This window comes from Macrobrachium nipponense, chromosome 3 (assembly GCF_015104395.2).
Source record: "Macrobrachium nipponense isolate FS-2020 chromosome 3, ASM1510439v2, whole genome shotgun sequence".
NCBI classification, from domain to species: domain Eukaryota; kingdom Metazoa; phylum Arthropoda; class Malacostraca; order Decapoda; family Palaemonidae; genus Macrobrachium; species Macrobrachium nipponense.
The window spans coordinates 53,456,856-53,471,457 of record NC_087202.1 but is presented as its reverse complement, the minus strand read 5'-3'; the positions used below and the strand labels follow the sequence as shown (position 1 = coordinate 53,471,457).

The following is a 14,602-nucleotide window of genomic DNA, read 5'->3' as shown; positions in this document are numbered from 1 at the left end:
CCGGGGTTTGGGTTTAGTCCTGGGCATAATGGACTTGAATGATGTCGAGCAAGATAGGGAGAGAGAAGCTATCTTTAATCAAATGAGCCGTTAATGCTTTTTTTATCGGCGGGCAATAAGTTCTCCCTACTTTAAAACTGCGATGATACATCAACATCTTTACTCTAATTGGGAGGAGATGCTGCCAAGAGATGTACCTTGGGAGGAGGTCTCTCTCTCTCTCTCTCTCTCTCTCTCTCTCTCTCTCTCTCTCTCTCTCTCTCCACGAAAAGCATGTACAGAGTTAAAAGGAATTCAGAAATTTATTCATTTCATGTCTTTTTTTTGCTTCTTCGCTGAGTCATTCATGTATAAACTGAAAATAAAAAATTATTCTTTCTCACTTTCTTTATTATATATGTATGATGAAGCCAAAATGTCTAGGAAATTCTCTCTCTCTCTCTCTCTCTCTCTCTCTCTCTCTCTCTCTCTCTCTCTCTCTCTCTCTCTAAAGTTATACTTGCACATTACCAACAGGGCTTAGAACATTCTCTCTCTCTCTCTCTCTCTCTCTCTCTCTCTCCTCTTTGATGACCGGGAACACATTCTTCCAGCGGACTTTGGAGGCATGTCAAGACTTCAGAGGCATGTCGGGGTTATTGAAGTTAACAGACTATTAATGGGTCTTAATAGGTCATTAAAAGGGATACTGAGAAAAGTGTTGGTCTCTTCTTATTTCACTATTTTCCCAAGGGCGTAGCGCGAGCGAAGGAAAAGAAGACCGTCAGGGTGAGATAAATGAAGATAAAAAGAGCGCCCTGTGTGGAAGGGTAAGCGGGAGAAAGCGCATGCTGAAACAGAGAGAGAGAGAGAGAGAGAGAGAGAGAGAGAGAGAGAGAGAGGAATGCATGGTTATGAAAATCACGTTGAAAAACGCATTTCCCTTTTCGTACATACATAAATAAATAGATACATTATGTATGTGTCTTGGCCAATTCCCTTTTCCTATCTGCAGATACATACATGCGATGTAATATTATATATATATATATATATATATATATATATATATATATATATATAATATATATATATATATATATATATATATATATATATATTATTTTCACATGTATGTATTTGCAGATAGGAACAGAGAACTGGCCAAAAAATAAGAAATGTTTATCTAACGAGACACAGGCTATATGAAGAGGGAAACGCAAGAGGACTGAAAGAAGGGCTTGAAATAAAAGTAGATAATGAAGATGGTGACGATGATATTGAAGGTAACAATGGGGCTGTAGAAACTGAAAAGGAGGCATAGAGCCGCCCATAGGAAGCTCCCGTCGAGGAGCTCAGACGCGGGAAGGGAGAGACCCTATTCCTCCTCCGTCGTCGTGATAGAGATCAACCATTTTTTGATGGCTCCCCCTGTCGTAGTATATCACAAGGAGATCTGAAAATCTCCTTACCACCTCCCGTTTCTATACGTAACTCCATACACAAGTGAGAGAGAAAAAATCTCTTGAGGGATTAGATGAGATTCGGAGATTCTTTCATAGCTTACATGAGACAGAGAGATCTTGCCGGGTAGGAGAGAGGGTGATATATAGGCCTAGTCACTCGCCGCTTTCAGCATATGCCATGCAGCGCAATTCACGACACAACTTTCTGTAGGTTCTGAGTGCCTTTAATCCCATAAGCCAGCGGTCTTCCGTTAAGACTACAGTTTGGTCTCCAATAGTTTAGTCAATCTGAGTGTAATTACTACTAATTATGCTTTAGAAAATGCAAAGTATCTCTGTTGGGCTATAGCGAAATTATAGTGTAGTTATAAGTCGTTAGTAGACAATTGGCTAAGATTAGTACGCGCCTATTGCAGAGGCCAATCCAGAGACTGTTATAGTTGACGCTCTATGGTTATAGTGTCGTTGTAGTTTTAAGACTGGCATAAGTGTTAATCACTCATTTTACTTTCGTTCTTCTTGCCTCCTTCAGATCATGGCCAGGTAGAGATGTTAGGTTTCCAGTCCCATAAGCATTCTCTAATTAAACATAAATCCAATAGAAGCTATATATTTCTCTGTAATTTATAGTAGGTCCGTTGACTTATCCTTATACCTTATGCGATATTTTTGTCACATTAGGTATAAGGTTTAAGCCTGTACGAGTGCTTGTGTTCATATGTGTTCGTGAGAGCTAAAAAATTGCTATCTTCTTCTCTCTCTCTCTTCCTCTCCTCTCTCTCTCTCTATCTCTCCTCTATTCTCTTCTCTCTCTCTTCTCTCTCTCGCTCTCTCTCTCTCTCTCTCTCTCTCTCTCTCTCTTTGTATATATATATATATATATATAATATATATATATATATATATATATATATAATATACATATATATATATATATGTATATTTATATGTGTTTGTATAACAAATAATTACATATATAATTATATATATTATATGTTTACACACATATATATATACATATATATATAATATATATATACATATACATATACGTACCATATCCTGGAATGGTAGTTATATAGCTGACCATGAAAATCTGAAGTTTCTAAATATTATTAACATTATGTTTACTTGATCCCAACACACTCCCTCCATTCTTGAAAGAAAAATCTCCATGACAAGGAGCAAAGTAGTTTGCTGTTTTTTTTAAAACGTCTCGTACAGATATCAGCAAGCCATAAATTTCAGGTTTAGCCATTACTCGTATCGTCCTTCATACATCAAGTGTCCATGTTCGAGGATTATAATCAATTTTTTCTTTCACTCATTATTATTATCTCCTCAGACCACCGCTATCTATTAAGATCCCTGGTCCGTCGGCAGATGGGTTGCCTAGTGGGGAAAATTTTAAGTAGCGTGACCTGTTGCAGATGAGCGATAAGATTGCATATTCTGGTTGCAAAGTGTGGTTGAACATCGGTTTGTTTCTTGGTAACGATGATTTCAATTGACTCTTGTTTTGTTTTAGTTTGTAAATATCTGTATATTTTAAATATACAGATATTTATTTCATGAACGGTGTCAAGTTTCTAAATGTATAAATTCTAAAGCTGTTGTTGTTCTTCGTTTTTATAAACATAAAGGATATTCATTTTGTAGTGCTTTCTGACATGAATCATGAGAAATAAACTTCTTTATAAACAGAAAACTTTAGAGGTAAAGCAGGAATTATGCGCAGGTCATGGAGGCATTTTCAAGTTACGGTAACAGAGGGAAGAGGGCTCTCTCTTTGCTTTGAAATAAGTGAGAAATACGGCTTCTTCCAGAGAGCGTACATTAAGGTCTCTGCTTCGGTTTGAAATAATAGGACACCGATCCAATACGGAGCAGGTGGGACTTTTACTAGAGGCTAATAAGATCCTTTTAACCAGTAGACGTCTTATTAAATATGCCCTTTTACAGCTGTATAACACCAGCTTCGGAAGACAAGACTGTATCCTCTTAAAACGTCTAATCTCATAAAGTTCGTGGTGCAGATTAAGGCATAATATGATTATGCTAACAGTTTTAGAGTTAGTGACTGTACAAGTGTAAATAACAAAAAAAAAAAAAAAAAAAAAAAAAAAAATATCGTGTAAGCTGATGAGCAGTATGTGCAGGCATATAAATTTAAAGTTGAACATTATACGGACAGAGCTCATAGCTGGACATACCGAAGACTTCTAATACCGCAGATACAAGCATATTTTAGCAAATATGCTGTTTGCTGAAACTCATAGAAGATCAGTAACTTGAATTGTTCAAATGAATAAAAACGTTGGACTTAGAAAACTTATAATATAGGAGATGTTTTTGGACTTAGAAAACTTATAATATAGGAGATATTTTAGGCATGAAAGTAATAGCAATGACATTGAAGGTCTATAAAATCAACAGTTGAGAAATTTTAGGCGTAAAACGTATAGGAGATATGTATAGATATGAAGCTAATTGAATAGCTTATTTAAAGATAAAACAACTAAAAGAAATATTTTTACCTATAAAACTAACACGAGATTTATCTCAGATTATAAAGTATGACATTTTAGTAATAATATTAATTTGAGAGATAAGTTAGAAATATAGAACTGATTTGAAGGTAAGATAAGACATAGTACTAATTGAAGAGATGATTTAGATTCATAGAATTTTAATAACATAAGGTATATTTAAGACATAAAATATCCAAGATAATTGAGGCACAAAACTTATAGAAGATCAATTTTATTTGCAACAATCGTGGGATTGACTTGTTAGGCCTAAAAGCTAATAAAAAAAAAAAATCATTATTAAGCTCAAGTCGGAGGAAAAAATATGCAGGAGGGAAGAGGAATTGGCAGGTGGTGAAGGGGGCGGAGGGCGGTTTGTTGGAGAGGGAAGAAAAAAAAGTGAGCTTCAACTCCGAAGGAGGCGACATTAGCTAGGAAACCGGACGCAGGGGGAAAGTTCCGATGTTGCCTGCGATTGGGAGAGGAACATTTGTGTACGAAATTCTTGAAATAGCTATAGATTCTGTGAATTTCACATATGAGTTTACTATTCTTTTGTACGATTATATGAAATAGAGGAATATAATAATAATAATTTCCATGTTATTTTCTCCAGTGATTATTATATTGCATATAAAACTCATCGAAACGATCGCGGACACCGTATTGTTTTGCTTCGTATAAAATGTTTAGAGGAAGCCAGTCACTTTTTTTTTTTTTTTTTTTTTTTTTTTTTTTTTTTTTTACTGGGGTAGCCCGTGCTCTTCATTTAAATTTAAAAACTATTGAAAAATTAAAGCGCTGCCGGTGTCGATGATGACCATGGTTATATGACGCCGTTTGTAGTATCAAATCTATTGTAATTATAATGACCTCTTTTATAATAGCAGTAGCTGCAGAGAAAGAAGCATTGAGCAAGGCATGCCAAGCATAGCAGAGATAGAAAAGGGGGTCGTTCGTAATGTTGTTTGGGCAGCCCCCCATACTTCACCAGACAGCCCCAGAGAGAGAGAGAGAGAGAGAGAGAGAGAGAGACGAGAGAGAGAAGGAGAGGCAAGGAATGAGAGAGAGAGAGAGACCAAACTCAGAGCCTGTCGCAGCCCCAACGGCTGAGCTTCAGCTCAGAGTCACTGGGAGTCGGAGTCGGAGAGCTCGACACTCGACGGAGTCAGTGTTCCCCAAGACAGTGAGGAGTGGAGGTGTTTGCGCCAAGCTCTTGGACCGTAAACTCTTTCCCTCCCTAAAACCTTTGCCGAGAAATTTTCGCGTCAACTTTAGAACAAAGCTTTTCTTTGTCAAGCCTCGTGCTTTGCTTTTCCTTTTCTTTAACTGATCGGTGAGGTGGTGTTGTTTAGTGAAGTGACTTTTGGAAAGGTGTTCGTTATCGTGTGAATTTTTCTTAGGATAAAAAAAAAAGTTATTTGAAGCTTCGTGTTGTGCTTTTAACGCGGGAGGAGAGAGAGAGAGAGGTGGATTGGAAAGTCGTCGGCTTTTCATCAGATCTTTGCTGCACAAAACAGCAGGTTTTTATTATGTGAAGAAAGACGATTTATTATGAAATTGTACGTCTTTCTCGCTTATACCCAGGGCACGCTGACCCCAGCAGAAGGCGTACTTTGTGAACCGGAGTGAGGAGAGGTTAATTAAAACGGCTTTGGCCCAACCGAAAAACTTTTCGGAACTTTTATTTATTGTTCTGGTAGTGACAACTCAGTGTGAGAAAGTGCGGATATACTAGGGGATTTTATTGCCATATAAGATGTACCATCATCTTATGTGTGTGGGACAAGGAGAATCGAAGGAAATCGTTGCCGATCTAGTAACTGTCGTTGCATTTGGTGGGGCCGTAGCAACGCCAGCATCGTTGCATCTGTCTTTCGTGAAAAGGGAAGCAGTAGAAGCACAAGCATTGGTTGTGGGACGTTAAATGCATTGGAGGAATTACCAGAGGTGGGAGTTTGCTATCTCTAGGATAAAGATGCATTACAAGTTGCTTCTGTTGGCCATCTTGCTCTTCATTTCTCCTCAGGCCTTCAGCAAGAGGAAGGCCAGCGGCAGGAGATGCCCAGGTGAGGACACAAGATGATAACGATACTAGTTTTAAAGTAGTCATTCCCCCCCCCCCCCCTTTTTTTTTTTTTAGCATCTCACTACTCTTCATAATGAAGGTTTGTGTATTGGCATGGGATTTTTTTCCTTATTTAAGATGAAGATAATTTACCTTAGATATTAATGCCTAGCGTTAGTATTATTTCATGTCATATTTCATGTCAAAGTTAAAAATGTTGAGTTGTGCCACATATCGTTTAGCAGCAAAACATTTCGACGCAAAAATTATAATAATGCACTGATATAGTAATAAATTTGTTGTTTTTCAGGTTTTTGCAGATAAATCTCTCTCTCTCTCTCTCTCTCTCTCTCTCTCTCTCTCTCTCTCTCTCTCTCATATATATATATATATATATATATATATATATATATATATATATATATATATATGAGAGAGAGAGAGAAATATGTTTAAAAAATTGTTAACAAAACTGTTTCAAAACTTGTAGGATATTGTTTCCTGTATACGTGTAAAAGGAGGGTTCTTGCCCTGTAACCATACTCCAGGTTAGGTTAGGTTTTCAAACCTTAGGCTTATTGTAGCTCCTTATCCTCGAACTGACCGTAACGGGAGATGTTTCAGATTTTCTATTAAGAAACCAGGAAGAAAGGGGTTTAGCTCGGAAAGTTAAGGACGTTGATAAATTAGTGAAGTCATTTTTGATTGATTGGGAGGGTGGTACATTTATAAGAACTTGCTGTATTTTTGACCATCCAGATAATGGTGATGATTATTATCATCATTAATGGTAGTGTTATCCTGTAAGCTTTCTGTTGTAATTTGAATAACCGTTTTGTATTTCTTTCACTGAGGGCAATACAGGGCTTAATATTAAAAATCCATGTATCATTTGAATGTGACCATTATCATTGTTATTATAGATATTTTACTATCTTTATTTTATAGATTATGATGTCATGTATTAATGTCTTCATTACTGTTAACGATTATGGTAATCATTGATATCTCCATGGTTCTAATAATATTAGGCTCTCAGATAATGTACGTGTGCATTGTACTTAGGAGAGAGAGAGAGAGAGAGAGAGAGAGAGAGAGAGAGAGAGAGAGAGAGAGAGAGAGAGAGAGATTTGAAACACCCTTTGCAGCATCAAGACTGAATACGCTACTTTAATTCTAACAAGATTGCCATTATCTTTACCACGGCAGATTAAATCTGTTAAGTCAGCAGATAACTTCATTGTAGTTGTAGCTTATCTTTATGAAAAGAAAGTTGAAAGTTCCGCCTTGTTTCTTAAAAACCGAAAAATGTGTTAGTGTATGTGTTTTTTTGAATATTTAATTCCAGTTCTTGGCTTATTTAGCTTTTGTGGAACTGGGGATCATGTGTGTAAGCGAGGGGGTGGGTGGGGGAGAGTTAATTTGGTTGGATTCAGAGCTCAGTTGTAAGTGCAAACACATCGTATCTGATTCACCTATGCATGATTGACCTGATTTAACCGAAGCGGATCTTTGATGAATTGTTAGATGTCGTAAGGCAATGCCGATGACCTCAGCGTACGGTGATAAATGTACTAATTTTATTTCGGTTGTTAATTTCCTGTGTTATTATTATTGGTAATAGTAGTAGTTATAATAAAATCAGACTTGAGTAATTGAACCCCACTGATGTTACACGATTTGATTATGATGCTATAGCTGAAAACCGGGAAAAATTGTTTTCAGTATAAATGTCATTTTGTGTGCTGGATAGCATAGAAATCAAGGGACGAGATTGGGTTATCATTATTATAATTATTTTTGTGTACAACGAATGTATTCAGGACTGCACAGAACCTCCAAGGCAAAATATCCACGAATTGAGGAATGATACGTATTGTAAGTACAGTGCGCAAGCAAATGACAGAATGGAAATTCGTAGAACAAGACAAATAAATGGGAATTTGAATTGTTTACGATGATTCCAAAAAACTTAGAAATGTTTGTGTATATGAAAATTATTTCTTAATTTTTTTGTGCAACGGAATCTCAGAAAAACTGTATAAACTGTATAATTGAAAAATCATACGACTAAAGTAGTGGGGCGGGCGAGGGAAGGTTTTCAGAAAAATAACATAGAAAAAATTATGAAATCGAAAAGGGCACGAAAACTAGCATATTTAAGGATAGATGAATGAAAAAAACATCTCGAGATAGAAACTTTTTACCACCCGTAATCTTGCTAATTTGCTCCCTTTATGGGGAGCGACACCAGCTTTTCGATCCAAGTCTGTTAACGAAGTTGTATTTGGTTTGGGATGCGCCCAAGTTGCTTTGGGTACTGCGCAATTAGGCAAGGCCTTTGAAACTATTCTCATCTCTCTCTCTCTCTCTCATCCTTTTGCCGTTGGTCAGTGATGACCATTGTTGATGAGACGCCATTTTCCCCTTCGTAGTCCCCGCTTCAATCGGTTGATTGGGATCATCTCAGCGAATTCTGTAACAGAAACAAAAGACTCCAGAGCGGAGACCACATATCGTTGTGAATTTAACCTGAATGTCACTTTCTTGTAGGATTGTGGTTTGCAGAGTTTTCAGGATTTTTAACGGCGACCCATGCTGCTAGGACTTACGTTCAACGACCACAAGTTTTCTCAGTGAAATCGGTTCTTTTCCTCTCAATGATTTACAACGGTAACGATTCTCTATTGACAACTATAATTCGAGTTGCATTGCCTGTCTTCTCGTACGCCTGCAGTTCTTTTGATGATTGATTGCTTGCTTTAAATCTATAACCCAGTGTTGAACGTGCGTTGTCATCGACGCTATGATCCGTGGTTGAGAGCCTTTTAGTTATGGCTCAGTAATTTTACAGTGCGCTTCTCAAGATTGAGTGGATATTAGGTTATGAAAATTTGATACTTGAATTCAGCGTCAAGAGGAAACGGAAAAGACGCGGATATATTTCAAATCGGACGCATTTTTTATAGTCGATAATGTCTGGACATCAACTGATCATTGTTTTTAACGAAGCTCCTCCAAGCGATCAGTCGAAATGTTACAACCCCAATAAATAATTGCAGTAAGCTCCTTGAACTACAAGGGAACAGTTGCGTGTTCAAGTCCTACTGCTCGATTGTGAATGGTTCAGAAATCATCCGACTGTCTGCAATGCTTGCAGTGTTCGTTTTGCCTGGTTATTATGAAAGGAAATCGGAAGTTGATGAAATCAATTGTTGTATCTGGTGTATTTCTAATGAATCGTCTCGTGGATTTTTTATTTTAATTTTTTTGTATTATTTAACTTAGCCAGACGGTGCTTCGTTTCAGAAGGGATGTTGGCAGGACGGTGATGTCAGTTGGTAACCCGTAGCCACGAAGATTGATTATGGTAGGCTTTTAGGCTAACGAACATTCTCTTCTTGCGATTCAACATGTGTAGTATGTGGTGTGTATGTTGTAGTGATAACCGCTATACTGTATGCGTGCTTTTATACGTAAAATCGTTCGTACATTTTTTTCGTTTTATTTTTTGTCGCAAGGCACAAATCTACGCATTTCGCTGTTATGGAACGCTCTCTCTCTCTCTCTCTCTCTCTCTCTCTCTCTCGTCTCTCTCTCTGCTCTCTCTTCTCTTGGCGCTGCGCACATACGCCATTACATATAGAATAATAATCTAATATATATATATATATATATATATATATATATATGTATATATTTAGATATATATATATATATATATATATTTATTTATATATATATTTATATATATATATGTGTGTTTTTTTTTCGTCTAGTCAACCTTCCACTTTTCAGCTTCATTGAATCTCTCTCTCTCTCTCTCTCTCTCTCTCTCTCATTAGCAAATTGGTAGAATCGTCTGCGCTGAGAAGTTGGAACAAAGGAAGCCCAGGTCTAGCGGGCGCCGTATTTTCCTAAGACCCGCCTCGTAATCTAGGCCTATATCAGCCCTCTAAATGGTATGATGATTTGGCAGTCCTCGGTCACTTACCTGTTTATTTTTGCTCCAGTGTTAAGAAGTCCACCATTTGCTAATTCCGTGTATGGCAAAAGAGAAACCGAGTTTTTGAAGCCCCGTCGGTTATCTTTGCAAATATGGCCGGTTGTATGCAAACATGTTAAGCTGTATAGGCGGCTCGGAGCGCTTCAGTCTTTAGTCGTCATGGGTGTAGGTGTGTGTGCGTCCGTGTGTGTAACCTAAAACGTGTACACATAACGGTAAAAGTTGAATTTGCATGCATGTCTAATAAATCCTTTTTTTACATTGAGAAACTATGAAACTCTTTCATTGTTTACCGGTATTGTATGTGTAGCTGTGCTTCTATGTTTTTTTTTTTTTTTTTTTTTTTTTTACCGCGAAATCACACACACACACACACGCACACACTTACGATTACCTACTCACATGCATACCTGTGTTTATGTATGTGCGTGTTTGTATATTACATATATGCGATGGTCATCTTTAGAGAATGATAATTTTATTATTATTATTATTATTATTATTGTTATTATTATTATTGAAAATAACGGCTATTTCAGCCTCGTTATTTTGTACAGAAGTTTCTCTATCATTCTTATTAATGACTTTTCTTCTGTACGTTGACTATTAAAACGCCAAATAGGTGATTCATGTAAAAAAACGTGGCATTTGTCAAATTGAATATATTATACAAAATGCAATACAAATTGGATCTTTGTATGATATATTCAAGTTGAAACCCCCATTAGGCGCTTTAAAGCCAACTTGAGTACAGAAGAAAAATCATGAATAAGAATGATGGAGAAACTTCTGTACAAAATAAACGCGGCTTAAATAGCCATTATTTTCAATAAAACCTGTATTAACGGTCTTCTTCCAGCATAATATTATCATCATCATTATTATTAGTGACCTCCAAATAAATAAGAGAAAAGAGTAAAACCGAGAAGAGAAGAAAGTGACGCTGGTGTAGACGTCGAAGGCTGTTTTGTTTTTCTTAAGGCAAGATATGACGATTCAGAGAGGAACTTCATATTTTATATGTCATGGAACATATCCCGGAAGTATACGACAAGTGACGTTTGACTAATAGGCTCATGTTGCTGGGCTTCGCCAACGTACCCGTGATATTGGGGAGCTGAATATTTTGATAACGCATAATATCGGCAGGAATATTAAAATATCTTCGTGTTTAGGCTGTCCTCCGTGTCCCGTTATAATATTCACGCTTCAGCGCGTAAGCGATTTTTGATACACATATTTAAAGTTGTGTTTTTAATAAATGTACATGCATTCGTGTGCACGCTGACTATATATATATATATATATATATATATATATATATATATATATATATATATATATATATATATATATATACACACGCGTTATGTATATGAATACAAACACGCACACATGCACACACACGTATGTGTGTATATTATATATTATATATATATATATATATTATTTGTATAATCTCGTATAGTTGATCCAACTTTCGAATAATGATAAACGAGAGAGAGAGAGAGAGAGAGAGAGAGAGAGAGAGAGAGACGAGAGAGGAGAGAGAGAGAGAGAGAGAAGAGATTTCCAATAAGATAACCAAAAGATAGACCATAATTGCATGTATCGATGCAGGGGAGGGGCCAGCTCTTTACTTACAGTCCTCTTCTATCTGATGCGCGATTCTTATCGTGCCGGGAAAGCGCATATAATGAATTATAATTTTTTTTTTTTTTTAACTTTACTCATTATCGAAATAACTGCGGCGGCAAAAGTCATTTTATTACTTGTTTTAGCACGAATTGTTCTTATCTGGAATAGTAATAGTAGTAGTAGTAGTAGTAGTTTTATTTCGACAGAACATGCTTCGCAGAAAGGTTATTATTCACTGAAAAAGGGAAATTTCTGTAATGTAACGTGACAGCTGTATTCCAACACGAATAGATAATTGTGGATTTTACTTCATCATCATTGTTATTATTATTTGCCCTTTATTGAGTTAGCTATGTTTCTTAGTGTATATTTATATTTATAAAGACTGGTTACCATTTGGAATAGGTATGGCCTATAAGTCCCTATTTTCTTTTATGAGTTTTGTCCATAGGCTAGGATGCGTAAGCCTGATAACAGCGTGATATATACGTGTTCGTGTGCGTATGTATAGGTATATATATATATATATATATATATATATATATATGATGTATTGTGTATATATATAATATATATATATAAATATATATATATATATTCATACATGCACTATACGCACCCGCACATAGACACACACACATCACATATATATTATATACAAGCTGTTATTAGGGTTACGCATCCTAGCCTTTCAATAGAATACAAAATGATTTTATCCCTCCGGTTGTCAACAAGCATTTCGGGATGAGGTTGCTAGGAGCATGTCCTTTGCTACTGTGTGCGCGACCCACTACTGTCGACTAGACGCCGTATACCCCGTTCACTGCCTAGGCTGAGTGAGGTCATCTGGAGTACAACGGACGTAATCAGGAAACAAGATTTTTCCGTGTGACCAGACTTAGAGGTGTAAGAAAGATAATATATATATATATATATATATATATATATATATATATATATATATGTATGAATGTATGTATGTATGTATGTATATAACTTGTAAGATTTTCGCTCCTGGTGAGCTTAAGTTTAATAATGAAGAGGACAGCGAGAAGACTGGAGATCATTTCTTTTTTCTGTTTACACCTACGTTTCGGGAATCCTTTCCCATCTTCAGGGCTATAAATAGAATTAATTTTTACAATATTAAAAAGTATGCTAAAATAACCTAATGATTATAAGAAACATAGTTTGTCATTAAGCTAAAAGTATCTATGTATATATATATATATATATATATATATATATATATATATATATATATATATACACACACACACACACACACACACACATATATATATATATATATATATATATATATATATACTATATATATATATATGTACATTATAGTGTGTGCCACTGACATATTTGAGGTGTCTTCCTTCCTTCCGTCTTTTATGTATATTTTCCATATGCATAAACGCCAGCTGTACCTTGTTACTACTGTTTACGCATGTTAGTGAACTAATTCACGGCTGGCATCAACTGAAGCCTCGTTATGATTACTGTCGCATTCTTGTGGTTGTGCGTAACTGTGGTTTTAATTAACCGTGATGCGTATATCATTTAGCCTTTTGTTTTAAAGACAAGGTTAAAACAAATTATGAAGTAATGTGCTTAGGCGAACAACCACACGTATCCATGTATATACCGGTATGTCATTACGCCTTGCAAGTACTTGGGCCCCGCAAGTCTTTCTGGTCTTTTGTGTGCGTTGCTGTTATTTATGGTTGACAGTCGAGAGAAGATAAAGCTGTTTAGCATGGATTTAGGGGCCAAGACAGCCGCGTAAACAAACCCGCTCATCCAGGTTCATGAAAACCACCTGGTTGTGTCACGCGATGTGCCAATTAAGGTGTCTTATGCTTTATAATGTTCCTTTATGGGCTGAAGCGTACTTCTACTCTCTCTCTCTCTCTCTCTCTCTCTCTCTCTCTCTCTCTCTCTCTCTCTCTCTTACTAGACGGAGATTTTATGTAAATCGAATATAACTCAGTAAGCAAGAGTTTGAAGTTTATTTTACTGGTTTTAAACAATAATAAATTTCGGTTATTGAGTTCCACCTGACCCCCTTTTGCCGTTTTAGTCCACTTTTTTGCGAGGCCTTGATAGGTTTTCAAACCTGAATAGGCTTTTTTTTTTAAGTGGGTTTTAGCTGGGCGGGAGTTTAGTTCAGTTCCGCCGATTTTGTTTCAGTGTATATACCGCAGGCTTAGAAACCGTGGGACGATTAGATTATATTTTTGGTAGGAGTTGAAATTTGAGCCTCCCGATTATTTCACGTTTGAATTTTAAGGTTTTATCCCGATCTTGAACTGTGGATTATTATGCTTGTGCTAATTTTAAAGGTCTTGTTAGTGCTCTTCTCGTTAATTTGACTTGACGTTCGATATAATTCTACCTAATAAGTTGGAATGTGACAGTTATTGTTTCTCTGAGTCAGCGATATTTCACGAATAATTTGTTGAAAGTTTTTTTTTCCAATAATTTTCGGGCTTCTGAGAACGCTGAAAGTTCATCTTGTTTCTCAGGCATGAAATTACTTCAGTTTCTCTCTTCTTTTCTCATTTCCTAATTAGTATCTTCCGAATCTCTCGTCCCTTCTCACCTAGCTATGTTGGAATGCGCTGTTCCCTTCGTTTTGCAAACGGGAGAATTTTGACAATATTTTTGCATATTTCAGTTTTTTTTTCTCTGTCGTGTTAGACGGCTATGTGAAATGAGTTTTTTTTTCGGGTTTTGAGCACCGGAAGTTTCTATCACTTATGACATTTGGATTGTATAGGCGAAAATTTGGCTTTCTATCTACCGTTTCTTCAAGGTCTTCCCCTTTTGGAGCCATGAAATTATATTTTTATCTGAGTAGAATTTAAAGATGGGATGAGGTTGTACTAGTCTCCGCCATTTCTTT

General features: G+C 36.3%; 1 protein-coding gene across 1 annotated transcript in view; it reads left to right on the top strand.

Annotated features, from left to right (window-relative positions):
- Positions 1-5,112: 5,112 nt before the first annotated feature.
- LOC135221781 (protein slit-like) overlaps positions 5,113-14,602 on the top strand; it is a 558,755-nt gene continuing 549,265 nt past the window's right edge. The window contains exon 1 of the mRNA XM_064259629.1: positions 5,113-6,042. Within this exon, the coding sequence (XP_064115699.1) occupies positions 5,901-6,042 (142 nt within the window). The 5' untranslated portion in view covers positions 5,113-5,900. The remainder of the gene's footprint in view (positions 6,043-14,602) is intronic.